Source organism: Danio rerio, chromosome 21 (assembly GCF_049306965.1).
Source record: "Danio rerio strain Tuebingen ecotype United States chromosome 21, GRCz12tu, whole genome shotgun sequence".
Lineage (NCBI taxonomy): Eukaryota > Metazoa > Chordata > Actinopteri > Cypriniformes > Danionidae > Danio > Danio rerio.
In genome coordinates this window covers 8,125,775-8,141,807 of record NC_133196.1, presented here as the reverse complement: position 1 = coordinate 8,141,807, position 16,033 = coordinate 8,125,775, and the positions used below count along the sequence as shown (strand labels likewise).

Genomic DNA, 16,033 nt, shown 5'->3' with positions numbered 1-16,033 from the left:
TGGAAATAAGTAACACTGGAATAAAATGCTTTTCAATATATAGAAAGCTGAAAAATAAACAATCACAATAATAATCACACTAATCTAAATCATGGAGCTTTGGGAATCAGTTGAGCTTAAGATTTATAAAAAAAATAAAAAAAAAATCCAATGCAAATTTTGAAACAATAGTATATGTTTTCATTTGGACAATAAGAAAATAGTCCAGAGTGTAACAAATGTACTTGTTTGGGCATTAACACTCACCCTAGTGTCTCCTTCAGGAGCGAGAGGATCCGTCATCCAGGATCCGAAGCGGGACCCGGATGTTTTAATAGTGATTGCATCACTAATGCCGGTCAGTTTACCACATGCTGCAGGACACACAACACACATTTAATTAGACACATACATGAATATACTCACACACACTCTTTCATATCAGAGACCAATTGTCACACGTCTAATGAGTTTGGAGATTTAATTCTGTAATGTTATGATGAGTCTGATTCAGTCATAATGACTGTGGTAATCTTGTATCTTAGAGTGAAGGTTCTGGTTAAATGAGTTTAATTGAGTCACACTGACTGAGCTTCGTTATGAACTCTGACTATAAAGAGCGAGGAAAACACTAATTATTACCTCTATTTCACCTCACGTTTAGTTCTTAAAGTCAACTTGGAATGGAATAGATAATGGATGGATGGATAGATGGATGGATGGATGGATGGATGGATAAATGGAGACATATAATATATATACATTTTTTGGGGGGGTATTTATTTTGGTTTGGTTGAACTCTGATTTTTCGGGTGATCCTTTATTTCTATGATTACTAATTATGCTCACCTGTGCCTTGTTTGGTTTCTCCTTTAACACAGTGTTTTCATACTCCTTTTTGTTTTATTTCTGGGTCGATTTTACACTAGTTCAGCTGCTAAAATACATTACTTGGATGAAAGGATGTAGTTTGATTTCATTTGGTGCCTATATTTAGTTTGTTTGATTCTATGATTTTTCAGCAGATCCTTTGATTTTATGTTTACAAATTGTTTTATACAGTTTAATTTTCATACTCCTTTTTGTTTTAGTTCTTGGTCAGGTTTTTTGTTCTAGTGTGTGGTTTTAGAATTGATGTGTGGTGCACGCCAGTGTGTTATTCTTTGTTTAGTTTTAGAAACACCCTATTGACCATTTTGAGGGATGTAAACAAAAACAATGGTCCCAACGTATTTCCGGTCATGCATTTTCAATTTGTATAGCTTCCGAGAATCCAAAAAGATATTGATAAATAATGCTATAAAAGCTGTTTTAACGTTAGGTTAGGATTGAATTGCCTCGTTACAGTTATGGAATAGTTTGATAACAAGCAGGACATGTTCATGGGCCAATGGCATCACCACATTGAAATGGATTATAAAAACACATACATTACATCTGCTTTTAAAATAGATTGGATGGATTGATGGATGGGTGGGTTAGTTGGGTGGGTGGATAGACTTTGGTTTTATTTGCCTTCTGTAAATAGTTTTTTTTTTCTTTAACACTGAGTTTCATACTGCTTTCCATTTTAGTTCTTGGTCAGTTTTGCTGTTCGGCTGTGTGGTTTAAGAATTGATGTGTGGAGCATGCCAGTGTGCTATCCTTTGTTTAATTTCTAAAACACTTATAAAAACACTTATGCTAGGTCTGCTTTTAAAATATATTATTTTGATGGATGGATGGACCTTGATTTTATGTGGTTCCTGTAATAAATTTGTTGGATTTCATGATTTTTCAGGAGATTCTTTGTTTTTTTCTGCTTGCATATTATGCTCACCTGTGTCTTGTTTGGTTTCTCCTTTAACACCAAGTTTCATACTAATTTTTACTTTAATTCTTAGTCCAGTTTTACTGTTCTAGTGTATGGTTTTAAAATTGATGTGTGGTTCAGGCCAATGTGTAATTCTTTATTTAATAATAATAAAAAAAACTTTAATGATAATTCTTATAAAAACACTTACGCTGGTTCTGCTGTTAAAATACATTATTTAAATGGCTGGATTTAAAGATATTGTAGTTGTGTTAATAGTAAGTGTAATAAATGTGTGTGTGTTTTCCTGCTTAACCTCCCCTATTCAACACACACACACACACACACACACACACGCAAACACATGTACGTGAGATTAACATACTGAGCTGTAATCTGTTGTCTGTAGGGAAATACAGGCCTAAGTTATTATTCTACTATCTTTAGAACAAAACCCTGATTCTCTTGTTCTGCAAACGCCGCACACACATCTGCAGAGAAACACAATATTACAGAACAATGCATGTCTTGATCGTCATCAATATACAGAAAAAAACCCACATGAATTTATATGAGAACATGTGGGAACATGAAAAATTCAAATGTCGATTGTGTTTTTATTTAATCTCATGTGATTGCATCAAAATGGCATTCAAGGATTATATTTGAATTGAAATCAGATGTGCCCGTAGATTTTTACCTTTCTGATGAAAATGTAAGGGGTGGCACAAGTCTGATTGCTCAGGAAAGTACAGCAAGGAACAAGTTCATTCATGTCACACCATGGGATGAAATTGTGCAAGGGAAAATATGTGAAGCTGATGTGTGTGGCTTTTATATTTATCAGAAGCTATGCACATGGATGAAGCTCAAGTGTGTGTGAAACAGCAAGATAAATCAGAGTGGTTTTAAAGCTGTATTGATTGTACAGTGAAACTGGCCCAGATTTCTCCTCTAGAAACTCTGTGTGAAGAAGAGAGAAAGATGACGCACAGCAGAGAAAAGAAGCAATGTGTGTGGATGCTGGGAAGTAGAAGCTGTGATGGTGAATGCATAATTTTATTCTTTAATAACTCCAGAGACCTGAGCTGAGTTCTCAGTTATGCTTCATTTTTGTACCAGCTAGGTCTAAGATGTTTGTGATTACACAAAAATAGACTCAAATGAGAGAATGGTTTACATACAGTGAGAATACATACAGTAAAATAAAGTACTATTTCTGATTTCATATTTTTGACATTTGCTAATAAATTTCTGAGTGATAATTATTCTATAACAATTAATATGACTAATGATACAACTATTCTGACTTTATGTTTTGCAACTCTCTTTTTTTCTCACAATTGTGATGTTAAAATGGGTAATTATGAGTTAATAAAATGTTTGTGCTTGGGTAGGGTTCTTTGAGATGCATTTGTACAATTTGAGTAGTCTAATCTGACAAAGACACTTTTGGGCAATGTCTTCAATGAGAAAAGATTGCTTTAATACTTGTATTAACCTTGTAAAATGCAAGTTTTCTTTATATTCCAGGTTCAGTAAAAGTAAGCATTGTGTTATATCGTTAAATATTTTAAGTGAAGCTTCTTAAACTTTCTTGAACTAAAATTTCGAGAGGAGCTCGTAATAGGATTGACTACAGCTGATCCCTATCACTAATCACTAACTAGCCAATCTGATCACTCTAAATTCAATATAAATATCCCAGATCCCAGATCCCAGAACATAAACTTCATTACCCCCCCCCATCCATCCATCCCTTTTCCCTCCTCCTCAATACTAAGTTCGGGCGACACAATGGCTCAGTGGCTAGCACTGTTGCCCCACAGCAAGGAGGTCATTGGTTCAAACACTAGCTGAGCCAACCGACACTCTCTGTGCGGAGTTTGCATGTTCTCCCACTGTTCGTGTGGGTTTTTCCTGGATGATCCGGTTTCCTCCCACACTCAAAAGAAGCATGCAACAAAAGTTAAAGTCACTAGCACTTACTACAAACTAGTGCAGTTAGCGGTCTATTCTTAGGAAGTTATCGAGAACTACCTGATTTCATATCCCTGCTAATGCTTATCGACCAGACGGGAGCCTTGGGCTCATCTATCTCCAAGCTCAGGGTTCTCTCCTGGAACAGCATGCCAGACTTGCTTAAATAGTCAAGCATTATCTAAGTGTGAACTCTTGAAATGAATGTAACACAGCGACACAATTACAGCAAAAGGGTACAATGTTCTGAAGTTCTATAGTTGGTCAAATTGTCACAGTCTGTGTTTAAAAACATTTAAGCTGAGATTTTCTTTTGGTTTCCATGTTTAGTTTTGGTTTCTTTGGTTTCTGAGATTGACTTTGTTTACTGATTACGCTCACCTGTGCCTTGTTTGGTTTCTCCTTTAATTCTGTGTAATTATACTCCCTGTCGGGTTTAGCTCTTGGTCATTTTTGTTGATCTATAGTGTGGTTCTTATTTTTTTTTGGTGCATGTAGTTATTTTTTGTTTAGTTTAGACACAGATTATGCAAAATTCCTTGTCTTTACTGTTGTTGGTAGATATTGTTGGTGATATTACAAATTTGATATAAAACAAACATTTGATCTTCTGTTTTAATATATTATTTGAGATGTAAGGTTGCTCTGAAAAACATCTGTTCATTTTAGTTGCCTGTAGCTTGTGATTAGCGATGCACGATATATCGGCGGCCATATCGTTATCGGCCAATAAATGCTATTTTTAAACTTATCGTTATCGGTCCGATGTCAAAATTAGGTGACATCTTAAAGCCAATAAGTTATGTAATTATACAGAACTGCCTGCCTCACGCATGCGTGGGTGGAAGTTGTTCAGTCCTGTCCAGTGCACTATAATGAGCTTTCCTCACACTGTCTATTCCTTGAAAGTCCATCCTTTCTTGTTGTGGTATTGCTGTGCGTTAATATCTCAGTAAGTAACCATATTCCTTATCATTGTAGCCATGTTTGATTGAGTTTTATTGTGTATTTTGCTTTAAATGGTCTTACAGCCTTCACAGCAGCAGGGGGAGAGGGGTGCCAGTCACTGAATCTAGCAAAGGGGTTCTCAACTCACCGCCACATTCTGTCTTTATATTCTGCTGTGTGTTTGTCATAAAGTCATCTGTGCTCAATGCTCAAGTTTGTATCAAAATCTTACTCCGAGGACAAATCTGCGCCTGCAGTTGAGTGAAACTCAAAGCGGTTTATCATAAACTTTTCATCGATCATTTTTCCCGCAATTGACAGCAAGAACGAACATAAAAGAGTTATCTGACTGACAAGCAGCACCAACATGTGTTAAAAAGAATCTAAATTGCCAAATACGATGAATCTATTCCACATTTTCTAAAGTAAAACATGCTATCTGTATTTAGCTTTTCGCTTGTACGGTGGCTCTGAACTGCCAAAATACCTCTCAAAACGTTTTTTTTTTTTTTAGACATCATATATATGTACATATGTACAATACTGTAACACGATTGTGTCTAACACAGGGTTGGCGATGTGTCTGAAGAGCAGGGAGGAATCCGGGGTTGAGAAGGGTGCGTGACCTATTTGAGGACCGGGAGGAAGACGCGTGATTTCCGGGAGATTATCCAGGCATTTTGAGTCCCGCAAATGCATAGAGACTCCCGGAATATCTAGGAGACTTGGTATGTCTCAATATCACATTTAGCAAATGTAGTGAGACGCGATCCAGGGGTACAACGTTGATAAAGATGTGCACTGCTCTCTGTCTCTAGCTCAGAGGAGCGCGTGGCTGTGTGTGTGGTTTTGCAGTGAGCACCACTTGTGTCTGTATGTGGTCACGTGATGTGCGTTTTCAGCGGATGGAGGGCTGTTCAGAGGGCTGTTTCATTCTAAAATGCCATTTTAACACTAACACGTATTAGTGTAAACAGGGCCTGAGTGTGTATTTTTCGCGAGCAGGTTTGCGACGGGGGTGGGGTGGAGCATCGGCGATGACGGCTCAGCATCGTGTTGTCTATTGGCCATCGGTAGGACCAGACAGAATCTGCGGACTATTTTTGCTATTTATGCTGAGAATTTTCGTAAAAATCTGCGAATTTCTGCTGAATTATTTTGGGAGTATCCAGCGGAGTATCATAACTAAAACCTTAATATATTAAATAAAAAGTAATAAATTACTGAAAAAAAACTGAATAAATTTAGATTTACACATTTACTTAAGTAAATAAACAGAATTAATAATGGGCTAAAAATCTGCAGAAATCTGTGGAATTCTGCAGGAAAATCTGCAGAATTCTGCGCGCGCAGATTCCGTGTGGGCCTAGCCATCGGTAGGGCCAGACGGAATCTGTGGACATTTTTGCTATTTCTGCAGAGAATTTTGTTAAATTCTGCGGATTTCTGCGAAATTATTTTTGAGGTATCATAACTAAAACCTTAATTTGTAAAATAAAAAAATAATATCTTTTTAACTTAATGTTTAAAATGCAAATCCAATTAGATTTACTTTATTTGGTAAACAAAGCAAGTCGTTTAAATAATTTCTCTACTAAAAGACAGAAAAGATGACTGTACAAACTGCATTGTAAATAAATCAGATGAATATTTTCATATTAGTCAATAATATTACTAAAATTAATAAAAAAAACTAAATAATTATAGATTTACACACATTTACTCAAGTAAATAAACAGAATTATTGATAGGCTAAAATTCTGCATGCGCAGATTCCGTGTGGGCCTAGCCATCGGCGATGGACGATGGCATCATTTATCGGCCCAACCCTATAGACGATTCAGTTCATAAGATCAGTACAATCTTTCTCAGTTTTTCACTGTAGAAAAAGTATACCGTTTTGAAATATTTATATTTATCAGCCTATATATATATATATATATATATATATATATATATATATATATATATATATATATATATATATCGGCTATCCGCCACCAAATCTGAGAAGTTATCGGTTATCGATATCGGCCAAAAAATCCATATCCGTGCAACTCTACTTGTGATTCATGGAAATTTTTTTTTTTTTTACACATTCGAGTGTAATTATGAGACCTTGATCTCTGCTTCGTCATCAAATGTAATTCTACAGTTTAATAAAGCGACATTTAAGTAGTATATAAGATATTGTTTTTGTGTAGCTCACTAACGTTTTTGAACGGTAATTTAAATGAATTGCTTCTGATTTAATTCATGGAATTTTTATATGGAATTTTTTTATTTTATTCATATTTGTGCCAATTTTATGCCACAAATGTTGTTAATTGGACTATTTTTGCACTAAAACTGGAATTTTTATGACCAGAAAAATTCAATACAGAATAGTGTATCATCTGGGAAAAGCCTATTAAGTAAAATGCATGTTTGTTGACTCCAATTAACAACATTTGTGGCATAAAACTGTCATGAATAGCATTAATATAAATAACATTTAAAAAGCCAATTTAGAAATTATATAAATTAAATTAGAAGCAATTTATTTAAATTATGGTCTAAAAACATCACTGATATTACTATTTGTAGAATCGCAAACTCATTCTATTAACAACAGTTAAGACATGGAATTGTGTATACTCTATGTCTAATAAATTCCACAATAAAATAATAAATTGCACCAAAAAAAAACCTAGAACAATAACCACACTATAGATCAACAAAAATGAACCAAGAACTAAACCAAACAGGGAGAATAATTACACAGAATTAAAGGAGAAACCAAACAAGGCACAGGTGAGCATAATCAGTAAACAAAGACCTGTTTGTTGGCTGTATGTTGACTCTGTGTGTATGTCTTACCGAGTTTCTGCATGCATGCTCGCAGCCGCTCCTCCAGACTGACCACGCGGGAGTGCAGGTCATCATAGTCATAAGCTCCCATCTCCTGCTGGAGGAGGCCGAGACTCGCAGTCAGATTCTGCACCTCCTCCTTAAACTGCTGGACCAGTCGAGCGTCAGCTTTGTACTCCTCCAGGACGGGGATTAGCGGACGCAGCTCTGCCATTTTTGCCTTTATGGCCTGTAAATATGCAATGTTGGAAAGGCTCTATGAAAGCTGTTTGACTCTGAACGCTTGCTGTCTGAACTCAATTTAACAATCTAAGTGTTGAATACTAGATGTATAGTAAGAGTGTATGCACCAATATCTTTGTTTATTCATTCATTTACTTTTCTTCTGCTCAGTCCATTATCTATCAGGGGTCACCACAGCAGAATGAACTGGCAACTATTCCAGCTTATGTTTTATACAGAGGATGCCCTTCCGGCCACATTTATTGTTTATTCAATTCACCTATAGCGCATGTCTTTGGACTGTGGGGGAAACCGGAGGAACCCCATGCCAACATGGGGAGAACATGCAAATTGGCCCAGCTGGGACTTGAACCAGCGACCTTCTTGCTGTGAGGTGACAGTGGTAACCACTGAGCCTCTGTGCCGCCTTTAAAATATATGTTCTTACAACCTTTTAGTGCTTATCTACCTCATTTCTGCAATGTGGAATAAAGACTTCATTAGTAAATTCAATACGCTTATTTCACGCGGCTGCCATTTTAAAGAACCAAAGCGAGGCTGCGGTGGGAAGAATATAATGTCTGTAATAGTGTTGTCCTGGTACTGAAGTTTTAAACCCAGCTATTTCCCCCTAACATGGAAGCGCTGCTGAGCGCGGATGTCTCGACAAGACTGATCTTCACGGCTTCGCGCTTATGTCTCCGTGTATCTGTGTTTGGTTTGCACTCAGTTTACCGCTCCTGCAAACACAGATACACGGACTGGAGCGCGAAGCAGCCTTCAAGATCAGTCGAGTCATCAAGCAGATCGCTTGGCTCGTCTGTGTTTGTGCTCAGTATACAGCGGTGGGTGAACTGATGACCTTCTTGGCCAATCACAATCATTTCTGTTGAAAACGTGAACACAATGGCAAATTAGCGCTGTTTTAAGAAAGCCATCAACATTGCCTTAAATGTAAGCGCGAAATTGCCAGTTTTTCTTTTAATTCAGTATCGTGACAAGTCTAATATAGTGAAACAATCAGTTTATTAACTCGAGTTTGATAAATGGCATCTAAAACGTGTGTTTGGGAAAGAAAACGTTAGCTACTGTAACTAGTGCCATTTCCCTTAACTTAGCTGAAAATGAGCTCTGATATCCCTTTTTACATTCACCATTTATTCAGAACGGACCTTCGGCTCACCCGGAAGGTGGAGAAATTATAAATTTTGTGTCACTTTATCTTCGCTGATAAGATATACAGCCAGCTACACAACATTCCTATGTAACTCCCAATGATACTGCCGGGTTTCTTCCCACCGCAGCCTCGATTTCGCTTTTGAAAATGGTGGCCGCGTGAAATCAGTCTATAGCTGCTTTTATCCTTGTTCCTAATGAGTCTCATGCATTGCTGGCTTGAGAAAGTTCCACTTTAAAAAATCAAAATTAATCTTTTCAAATCATAAGATTTTACTAACAGATTATTTTTATCTGTCAGATTTACTGAATGGGCTGTAAATGTAACTCTCTGCTTTTATTTTCGCTGATTCAAGTGAACTAGTCAGGGTGCGTTTTCCAAACAACAACGTAACTCGCGACTGAACTATTAAAGTACGATGCATCATTTGGGAAAAAAAAAACGTGACAAGTGTTTCCCAAAACACAGTTTTTCTCTGTTGGAGATCCATTGTTTGAACCACGTTAGTTATAACGTAAAACGCCCAAAATGACGCTCTAAACAGGGGGGAGGTACTACTTCTTTAGAGAAGAACCCTTAACATCTTCTGCAAATTTTATTGTTTTACACGCACACGCATTTAAAATAGAATCCGACGTCAGCTTTATTAAAAACATGCACTCGCTTTCTATATTATTTGAAATATATGTAAATGGCACATATAGGGTCTGTGTTTCCTTTACAAATATTATTGAGAATATTCCATAGTCTATAATAAACATAAAACCACTTACAAAAGCTAACACATATTCTAATATCATATTTAAATCATATCAATAAATGAATAAATAATGAGGCTATTTATTAAAAAAGTATTTAATATTTATTATTTATAGGAAATGATAAAAATCCTGCTTTAATATAATAATATTAATGATAATGATTATTGTTTTATTATATTTTTTTTGCTTCCGTAAAGCAGTTTCTGCTCATCTGGAAAGGAGGTCGGGTGTAAAGTCAGTGATTTGCTCCTGAGGTCACGTTGCTGTTGGGTGATCGCAAAACCTCAAAAGGTCGCAAAAGGTCTTCTTTGTGCAGGTCAGTAAAGTTTTTTCACAGCAGATGACTTGAATAATCATTTTATGAACCTCGCCGAAGAAAAAGGAAAACAACATTCCCTGTAACGCTAATACAAATGCTTCTTTTTACCCTTTTAATATTGTGCTGGATTTTATTGCATATTGACCTGTAGTGTATTTCAAAACCCAAAAGTATATATATATATTTTTTCAACTATCCAAACACTTGGATTGACATCTAGTAAGTACAGTAGGTTTTACTTTAAAGTACATTTAAATCCTTGTTTTAATGCCTTTGTTGTGCTTTAAAGTACACTTACAAAAGATTTGGATGTTGACTGACATACTAAAGCAGTGTTTCGCGACAGTGGGTCGCGGAGTGTGAGGTCAAAAAAATTTTTACAAATTTGTACTTATTTTGCTTATACCGGACTTTTATTTTGTAATGCGTGCGCGACAACCCTGAAGTTTGACATGTAAATTTCATGTAATTGTTGCAACAAAGTTGTCGAATCATAAGTACGACCCCGAATATATTAAATATGAATATATATATATTGACGACAAAAAAAGACTTAAAGCCTCAGTGTGATATGTAGTGAGGTGCTCTCATAAGAGAGCATGAAACCTTCTAAATTAAAACAACATTTAGAAACCAGAACACATGTTTTATTAACTGTTTATTGTTAACTGTATTTGTCGAGTTTACTTTGTAATATTTCTATAATTTGATCCATTTTGTTAAAAGACAGCAATAAAATATTGTTTATTTGTAAGTCTTGGTGAATTTCTTATGATGTATCTGTCACTACTTGTTTATGTTAACAAATACATACAAATTAATTATAAATCCTAATATTGAATTATAGTTTCTAAAAATTTGGGTCACGACTTGATGACCATGTAAAAATGTGGGTCCCACCAAATGTGGCTAAACCAGTTGAGAACCCCTGTACTAAAGCACTTGTTTCTAGTTAACTGTAGTGTGTTGATATTACTTTTAACATAGCATTGTGTTATCATTACAAATGTATTTTAACATAACATTCAAGTCATATGTTAGAAATAACATGGACGTGTATTTTAGTGTATCTTTCTGTCAGTAGATTCAGCAGTATATGATCATTTAAATACAATATTATGGCATAATGAAAGTACATATTAGACATCCTAGTTTTTCACGATTCCGTGATCGCTGAACGCAACGCAAAATCAACAAAGAGTCCTCAATCCTGGAAAAATCGTAATTTAAATGCTAAATAATCACTAAAAAAATTGTTAAAAACTAGGGGGTCTGATATATAAAGTGCAGTTAAATGTTTTTTATCCATAATACTTGCTCTGTGCTTTTGTGTAGTTTCCTTTTTAAAGGGTAAGCAGATTGTATCATTTGTAGTCAATAATTAAACTGTTTTTGATCAAAAATATTTATATAACTAGGTGTCCACATACTTTTGGCATCTTTTTCAACAAATAGTGCCAATATGATGATCTGAAAAACCTTTAATACAAAGCAAATATTTGTAGAAATTCATAAAACACCTCAAGAAATTATTATTAAATAATCAAAATGATTACTATGTATAGCTGAGGTGCTTTAATAATTAATTAAAGACGCCTATATGTAATCATTCATTTATATTTGTGTGTTTGATGTGTGTGTGTGTGTGTGTGTGTGTGTGCTTGTAGAGCCAGTGAGAGACCAGAGGCCAAGATGCAGTGACTACTGAGATCCGTATATATGTAATCTACAGTATCTCCAGACATTTATCGGCGAAAATGAAGCGCTCTGAACACGGTAAACAATTGGGAAAAGACTTTATTAGTTTATCGTTTAGAATGCAACAGCAGAAAGGGACACATGCTGAAATTACAACTCACATACAACAATGTGATGTTAAGATTGAATTCTTGACTTCCAAAGTAAACGCATATTACTTCAAAAACATGAGATTCATAGTGACAAATCATAAAAAAAACTTAAGCAATACTAGCAAAGATGAGAATAATAATGGTAGAAATACTAATAATAATAATAATAGCAATATATATCAATGGAACTTAATAATGTAGTTCATATAAATAAAACGTAACAATAATAATTCTTTAGAGTAGCATGCAGGAGGAGATCTGATTGGTGGTTGGTAAGGAAAGGGGGGGAGGGTGTTTCTTACAGCTAATGTCGTATAGAATATGAGAATCGTGACATAAACAGCGTGACTGACGCCCACTTCAGCCAATCGTGGGTTAGACCTGCTTCTTCTGGCCTCTGGCTCTCCTATCATGTCTTTATAGTTAGCCCTGCAAGCAAGAAACAACACACTCAGCACAGGGAGCTAACTCGCTAACTAGCTAACACATTGGCAGTCACACACAGAGACTCACGTACTCACATGCACACTCACTTGTGTTACAGAGTGCAAACAAAATCACATTTCATGCATGTGTCAAGTGTGGAAACTGAAATCTGCAGATCCTGAAAATATTTAGCTGATTTTAAGGTCAAAAACAATGCTTTATATCGCACAGGTCTGCATATTTCGCTAAAAGCACACAAGGATTTATAAGATACATGCAGTCTGGGGTGTGTTATTGTGCGTGTGTTGCATCCATATGGCCTGAGGTGCGCATTGTGGGTGTTTACCTTGTATTGCTTGGCGATGTTTTGTTTGTGGTTCTCTTCCACCTGTCTGAATTTGGTCTCCAGGCCACGGAGTTGATCCTCCATCTTTACCACGTACTGCAGGTCCCTCTGGGTCCGCTGGTCCAATACTTGGATTGATTGCGTCATGTTTTGCACCTAAAAGCACATATAGAAGGTACCAGGGAATACAATGAGTTTAGTACATAAAGAAATGTTATATTTTTTATTACTAAGTGCTCACTTTTGATTAGGTGCCACAAATAATCAATTAATCATAATAATAATAATAATAATTGTGTGATCATGTTTGCTAAATATTAATTTCATTTTTCTGTTTGCATGAATTTTGTCAGAATGTTGGTTTTATTGTTGATTATCAAAACAATTAGTTTGCCGACACATTTTGTAAAACAAATATAATATTATTATCATTATTTTGTAATCTAATTTCTAATTAGGCTGATAAGTATATATAATAATAATAGACAATTATATCTATTGTTTAATAAATATATGTACATAATAATAATTCATGATAATTTTCACAAAAAAAATTGTATGTGAAAATATTATGTCTTATCCACTTTAAACAGAATAAAATTTCTATTTCTATTTTTTTACTGAAATTTGATAATTAAATGCCACAACTGTTATAATAATAATAATAATAATAATAATAATAATAATAATAATAATAAATAATTTTGTGATCATTTTTGCTAAATAGTAATTTTATTTCTCTGTTAAGAATTTTGCCACATTATTGTTGTTTTATTGTTGTTTAATTATGCAAAATATTTAGTTTGCCTACACATTTTGTAAAAAATTTTAATTATTATTAAAATAATTATATTTGTTAGCTAATATGTTATTAGGCTGATAAGTATATATAATAGTACTACACAATTGTATGTAATAATTTTTTATATATAAAATATTATTTTCTATAATATGTTATCCACTGAACAAAATAAAATAGCATTTTCTATTGTTATTTACTGAAATGTATTGGTTAGGGGCCTCAAAGAATTAATTAAACACAATAATAATACTTTTGTGGGGTTTTTTGTTTTTGTTTTTGTTTGCTAAATAGTTTTTATTTCTCTGTTTGGATGAATTTTGTCAAAATATTGTTTTTATTGTTATTTATTTATGCAAAATAATTTGTTTGCTTACAGATTTAAAATAAATATGTATATTATAATTGTATTATTTTGTAAGCTACTATGTTATTAGGCTGATAAGTATACTAAACAATTGTGTATAACAATTCATGAGATTTTTCACACAATATTGACTATTTCATTTGAAATTATTAGTATTTTATTTTAAAACAAAGTTTGCATTTAAATAAAAAAAATCATCATCATCATTATTATTATTATGTAGTTTATTTTAACTTTTTAAAAATATTTAATTCACCAAGTAAATTTGATAACATATAATACACACACACACACACAGCTGTGTGATATTCTGCAATGACAGCTCTGTTACAGCCTCCTCACCTTTCTCTATTACTCTACTCAAATAAAGTGACAGCAAATCAATAAACTCACTACAGTTTAAGAAATGTTGCTGCTGTTGGGCAACATAATATAATTTTGCGGCTTTTTAGTGGAGAATGTAGTTGTTTAGATTTCAACTATGCAGTTTATTTTTAAGGATAGTGCCCGTTTTAAAAATATTTATAATTTTTTAAGAGACAGCGCGTCGGCAGCATGTCATACTGAGCAGAGCAAAGATGGCTGACGTTCTACCACAAGATGGCGACAGAGACCGCATAATAAGTCCTTAGAGGTGAAAAACTAGGCATAATTTTAAACTACAGCTGATCAAATCATTATTAAACAGGTAAATGACTTTCTAAGTCGATCTCTCTCTTTTGTATGTTGTAGTGCTGTATTTATTCCATAGTAATCTGGTAGTGTTTGCTTTGCTTTGTTTTTTTTTTAGGGTAATTGTTGTGATTTCACGATTGCAACAGAGACGTGCTGGGAAGATTCTTTAGACTGATGGAATTTCATCCTGTTCAGCCCGATTATCTTAAAATGTGAGCAAAATCTCCTGTTTTGTCATCACATTAGACATTATGCTAGAGAATCATTCACACACTAGCTCTAAAGTGATGTTGGTAAAGTTGCAACTTTTTCTGCTGTTCTGACGTCAGCTGCATATGCGAATGAACGGCGGAAGAAAGTAGTTCCTCACACAAAAGGATTTTTAGACTCCCTCGTTTGATTTTCTGTTTTATACATATGATTATGCCGTCGAATTGTTGTATAAACGCAATATCTCGCTTGTAGCAGTGCGATATGTCTGTATATCATCATTGCTGGGACTCTAAGACAATGCATGCCTCCGACAAGTCCTGATATACAGCCTTATCGCAGTTCTACGAGTGTGATATTGCTCACACACACACACACATATATAAATAAATATATATATATATATATATATATATATATATATATATATATATATATATATATATATATATATATATATATATATATATATATATACATATTTGTGTTACTATTTCTGTACATACAATTCTAGTGACTTTCAGAAAACTAGTCAGTGCTTCAGCTTTTCCAGATCTGCTAATGATCTGATGTGTTCGCGGAATTGCATCATTGTCTATCAGAGGGAAAGCTGTTTTCTTCAGCACCCGTCCTGCTCCAGAGGAACTAATTAACTCTCCCTGTTTGTATGTGAACGATAATGCGAGTTGCCTCTGGGTCACTTTAATCTCTGGAGGAAAACTCTGGTCGTCTGCGGCAACCGTACAGTGCATTAGAGATCAAATGATGCCCAAGGGCAAACCACTAGAGCGCTGCAGGTCAGCAGTTCACCTTCTCCAGTAGTTGGCGCAGTTGTTTGGTGCGGGCATCTCTCGAGCACATGGTCTGCTGAGGTGCCACGACTGTACACACACATCTGCCCTCGCTGTCCTGAGCCGAGCTGTACACTTGCCAGGACTCCTCTGGGTTAGCGGGTAAAACCTGGCAGAGGACAAACAGAAAACATTACAGCATTCAGAGCTTCACTATAAACACATGACACAAGATTACACAAAACCCCATCTGCTTCAGGCCACACCCACATCCCTGTCCGCCAATCAAAGCGCAGCAGGATGACTTCTACTAGCAGATAGATGACTCTCAGCTTCATTTAAGCAAACAGATGTATTGTTGCGTTTGATCGGCAGCTGTTAGACAGAGAGGGTCTGGTCCCGTTCAGCTGTGTGGCATTCTTGACTTACAGATCCAATCAGTCTGTCTGAGAGTGAAGAACAGATGGAGGATTGATGAACATCCGCTGGAGAGTCCTAAATCTCCACAGTCTCCAAACCAATGCTGTACTTATGGAATATT

General features: G+C 35.1%; 1 protein-coding gene and 1 long non-coding RNA gene across 5 annotated transcripts in view; one reads left to right on the top strand and one right to left on the bottom strand.

Moving 5' to 3' along the window:
- olfm1b (olfactomedin 1b) overlaps positions 1–16,033 on the bottom strand; it is a 62,140-nt gene that overhangs the window by 15,850 nt on the left and 30,257 nt on the right. For 2 of the 3 annotated variants that reach the window (NM_001328415.1, NM_001328414.1), the window contains exons 2-5: positions 15,512–15,661; positions 12,651–12,806; positions 7,559–7,778; positions 247–353 (exon numbers count right to left, since the gene is read on the bottom strand). In NM_001328415.1, the coding sequence (NP_001315344.1) occupies positions 247–353; positions 7,559–7,778; positions 12,651–12,806; positions 15,512–15,661 (633 nt within the window). Of the gene's footprint in view, positions 1–246; positions 354–7,558; positions 7,779–11,807; positions 12,308–12,650; positions 12,807–15,511; positions 15,662–16,033 lie in introns of those variants that run through there. The other variant, NM_001003486.2, reaches the window with a different exon arrangement.
- Positions 9,907–16,033, top strand: part of LOC141379974 (uncharacterized) — a 96,597-nt gene continuing 90,470 nt past the window's right edge. The window contains exons 1-2 of one of the 2 annotated variants that reach the window (XR_012397136.1): positions 9,907–10,025; positions 11,696–11,804. This is a non-coding gene — a long non-coding RNA (uncharacterized lncRNA). The remainder of the gene's footprint in view (positions 10,026–11,695; positions 11,805–16,033) is intronic. The other variant, XR_012397135.1, reaches the window with a different exon arrangement.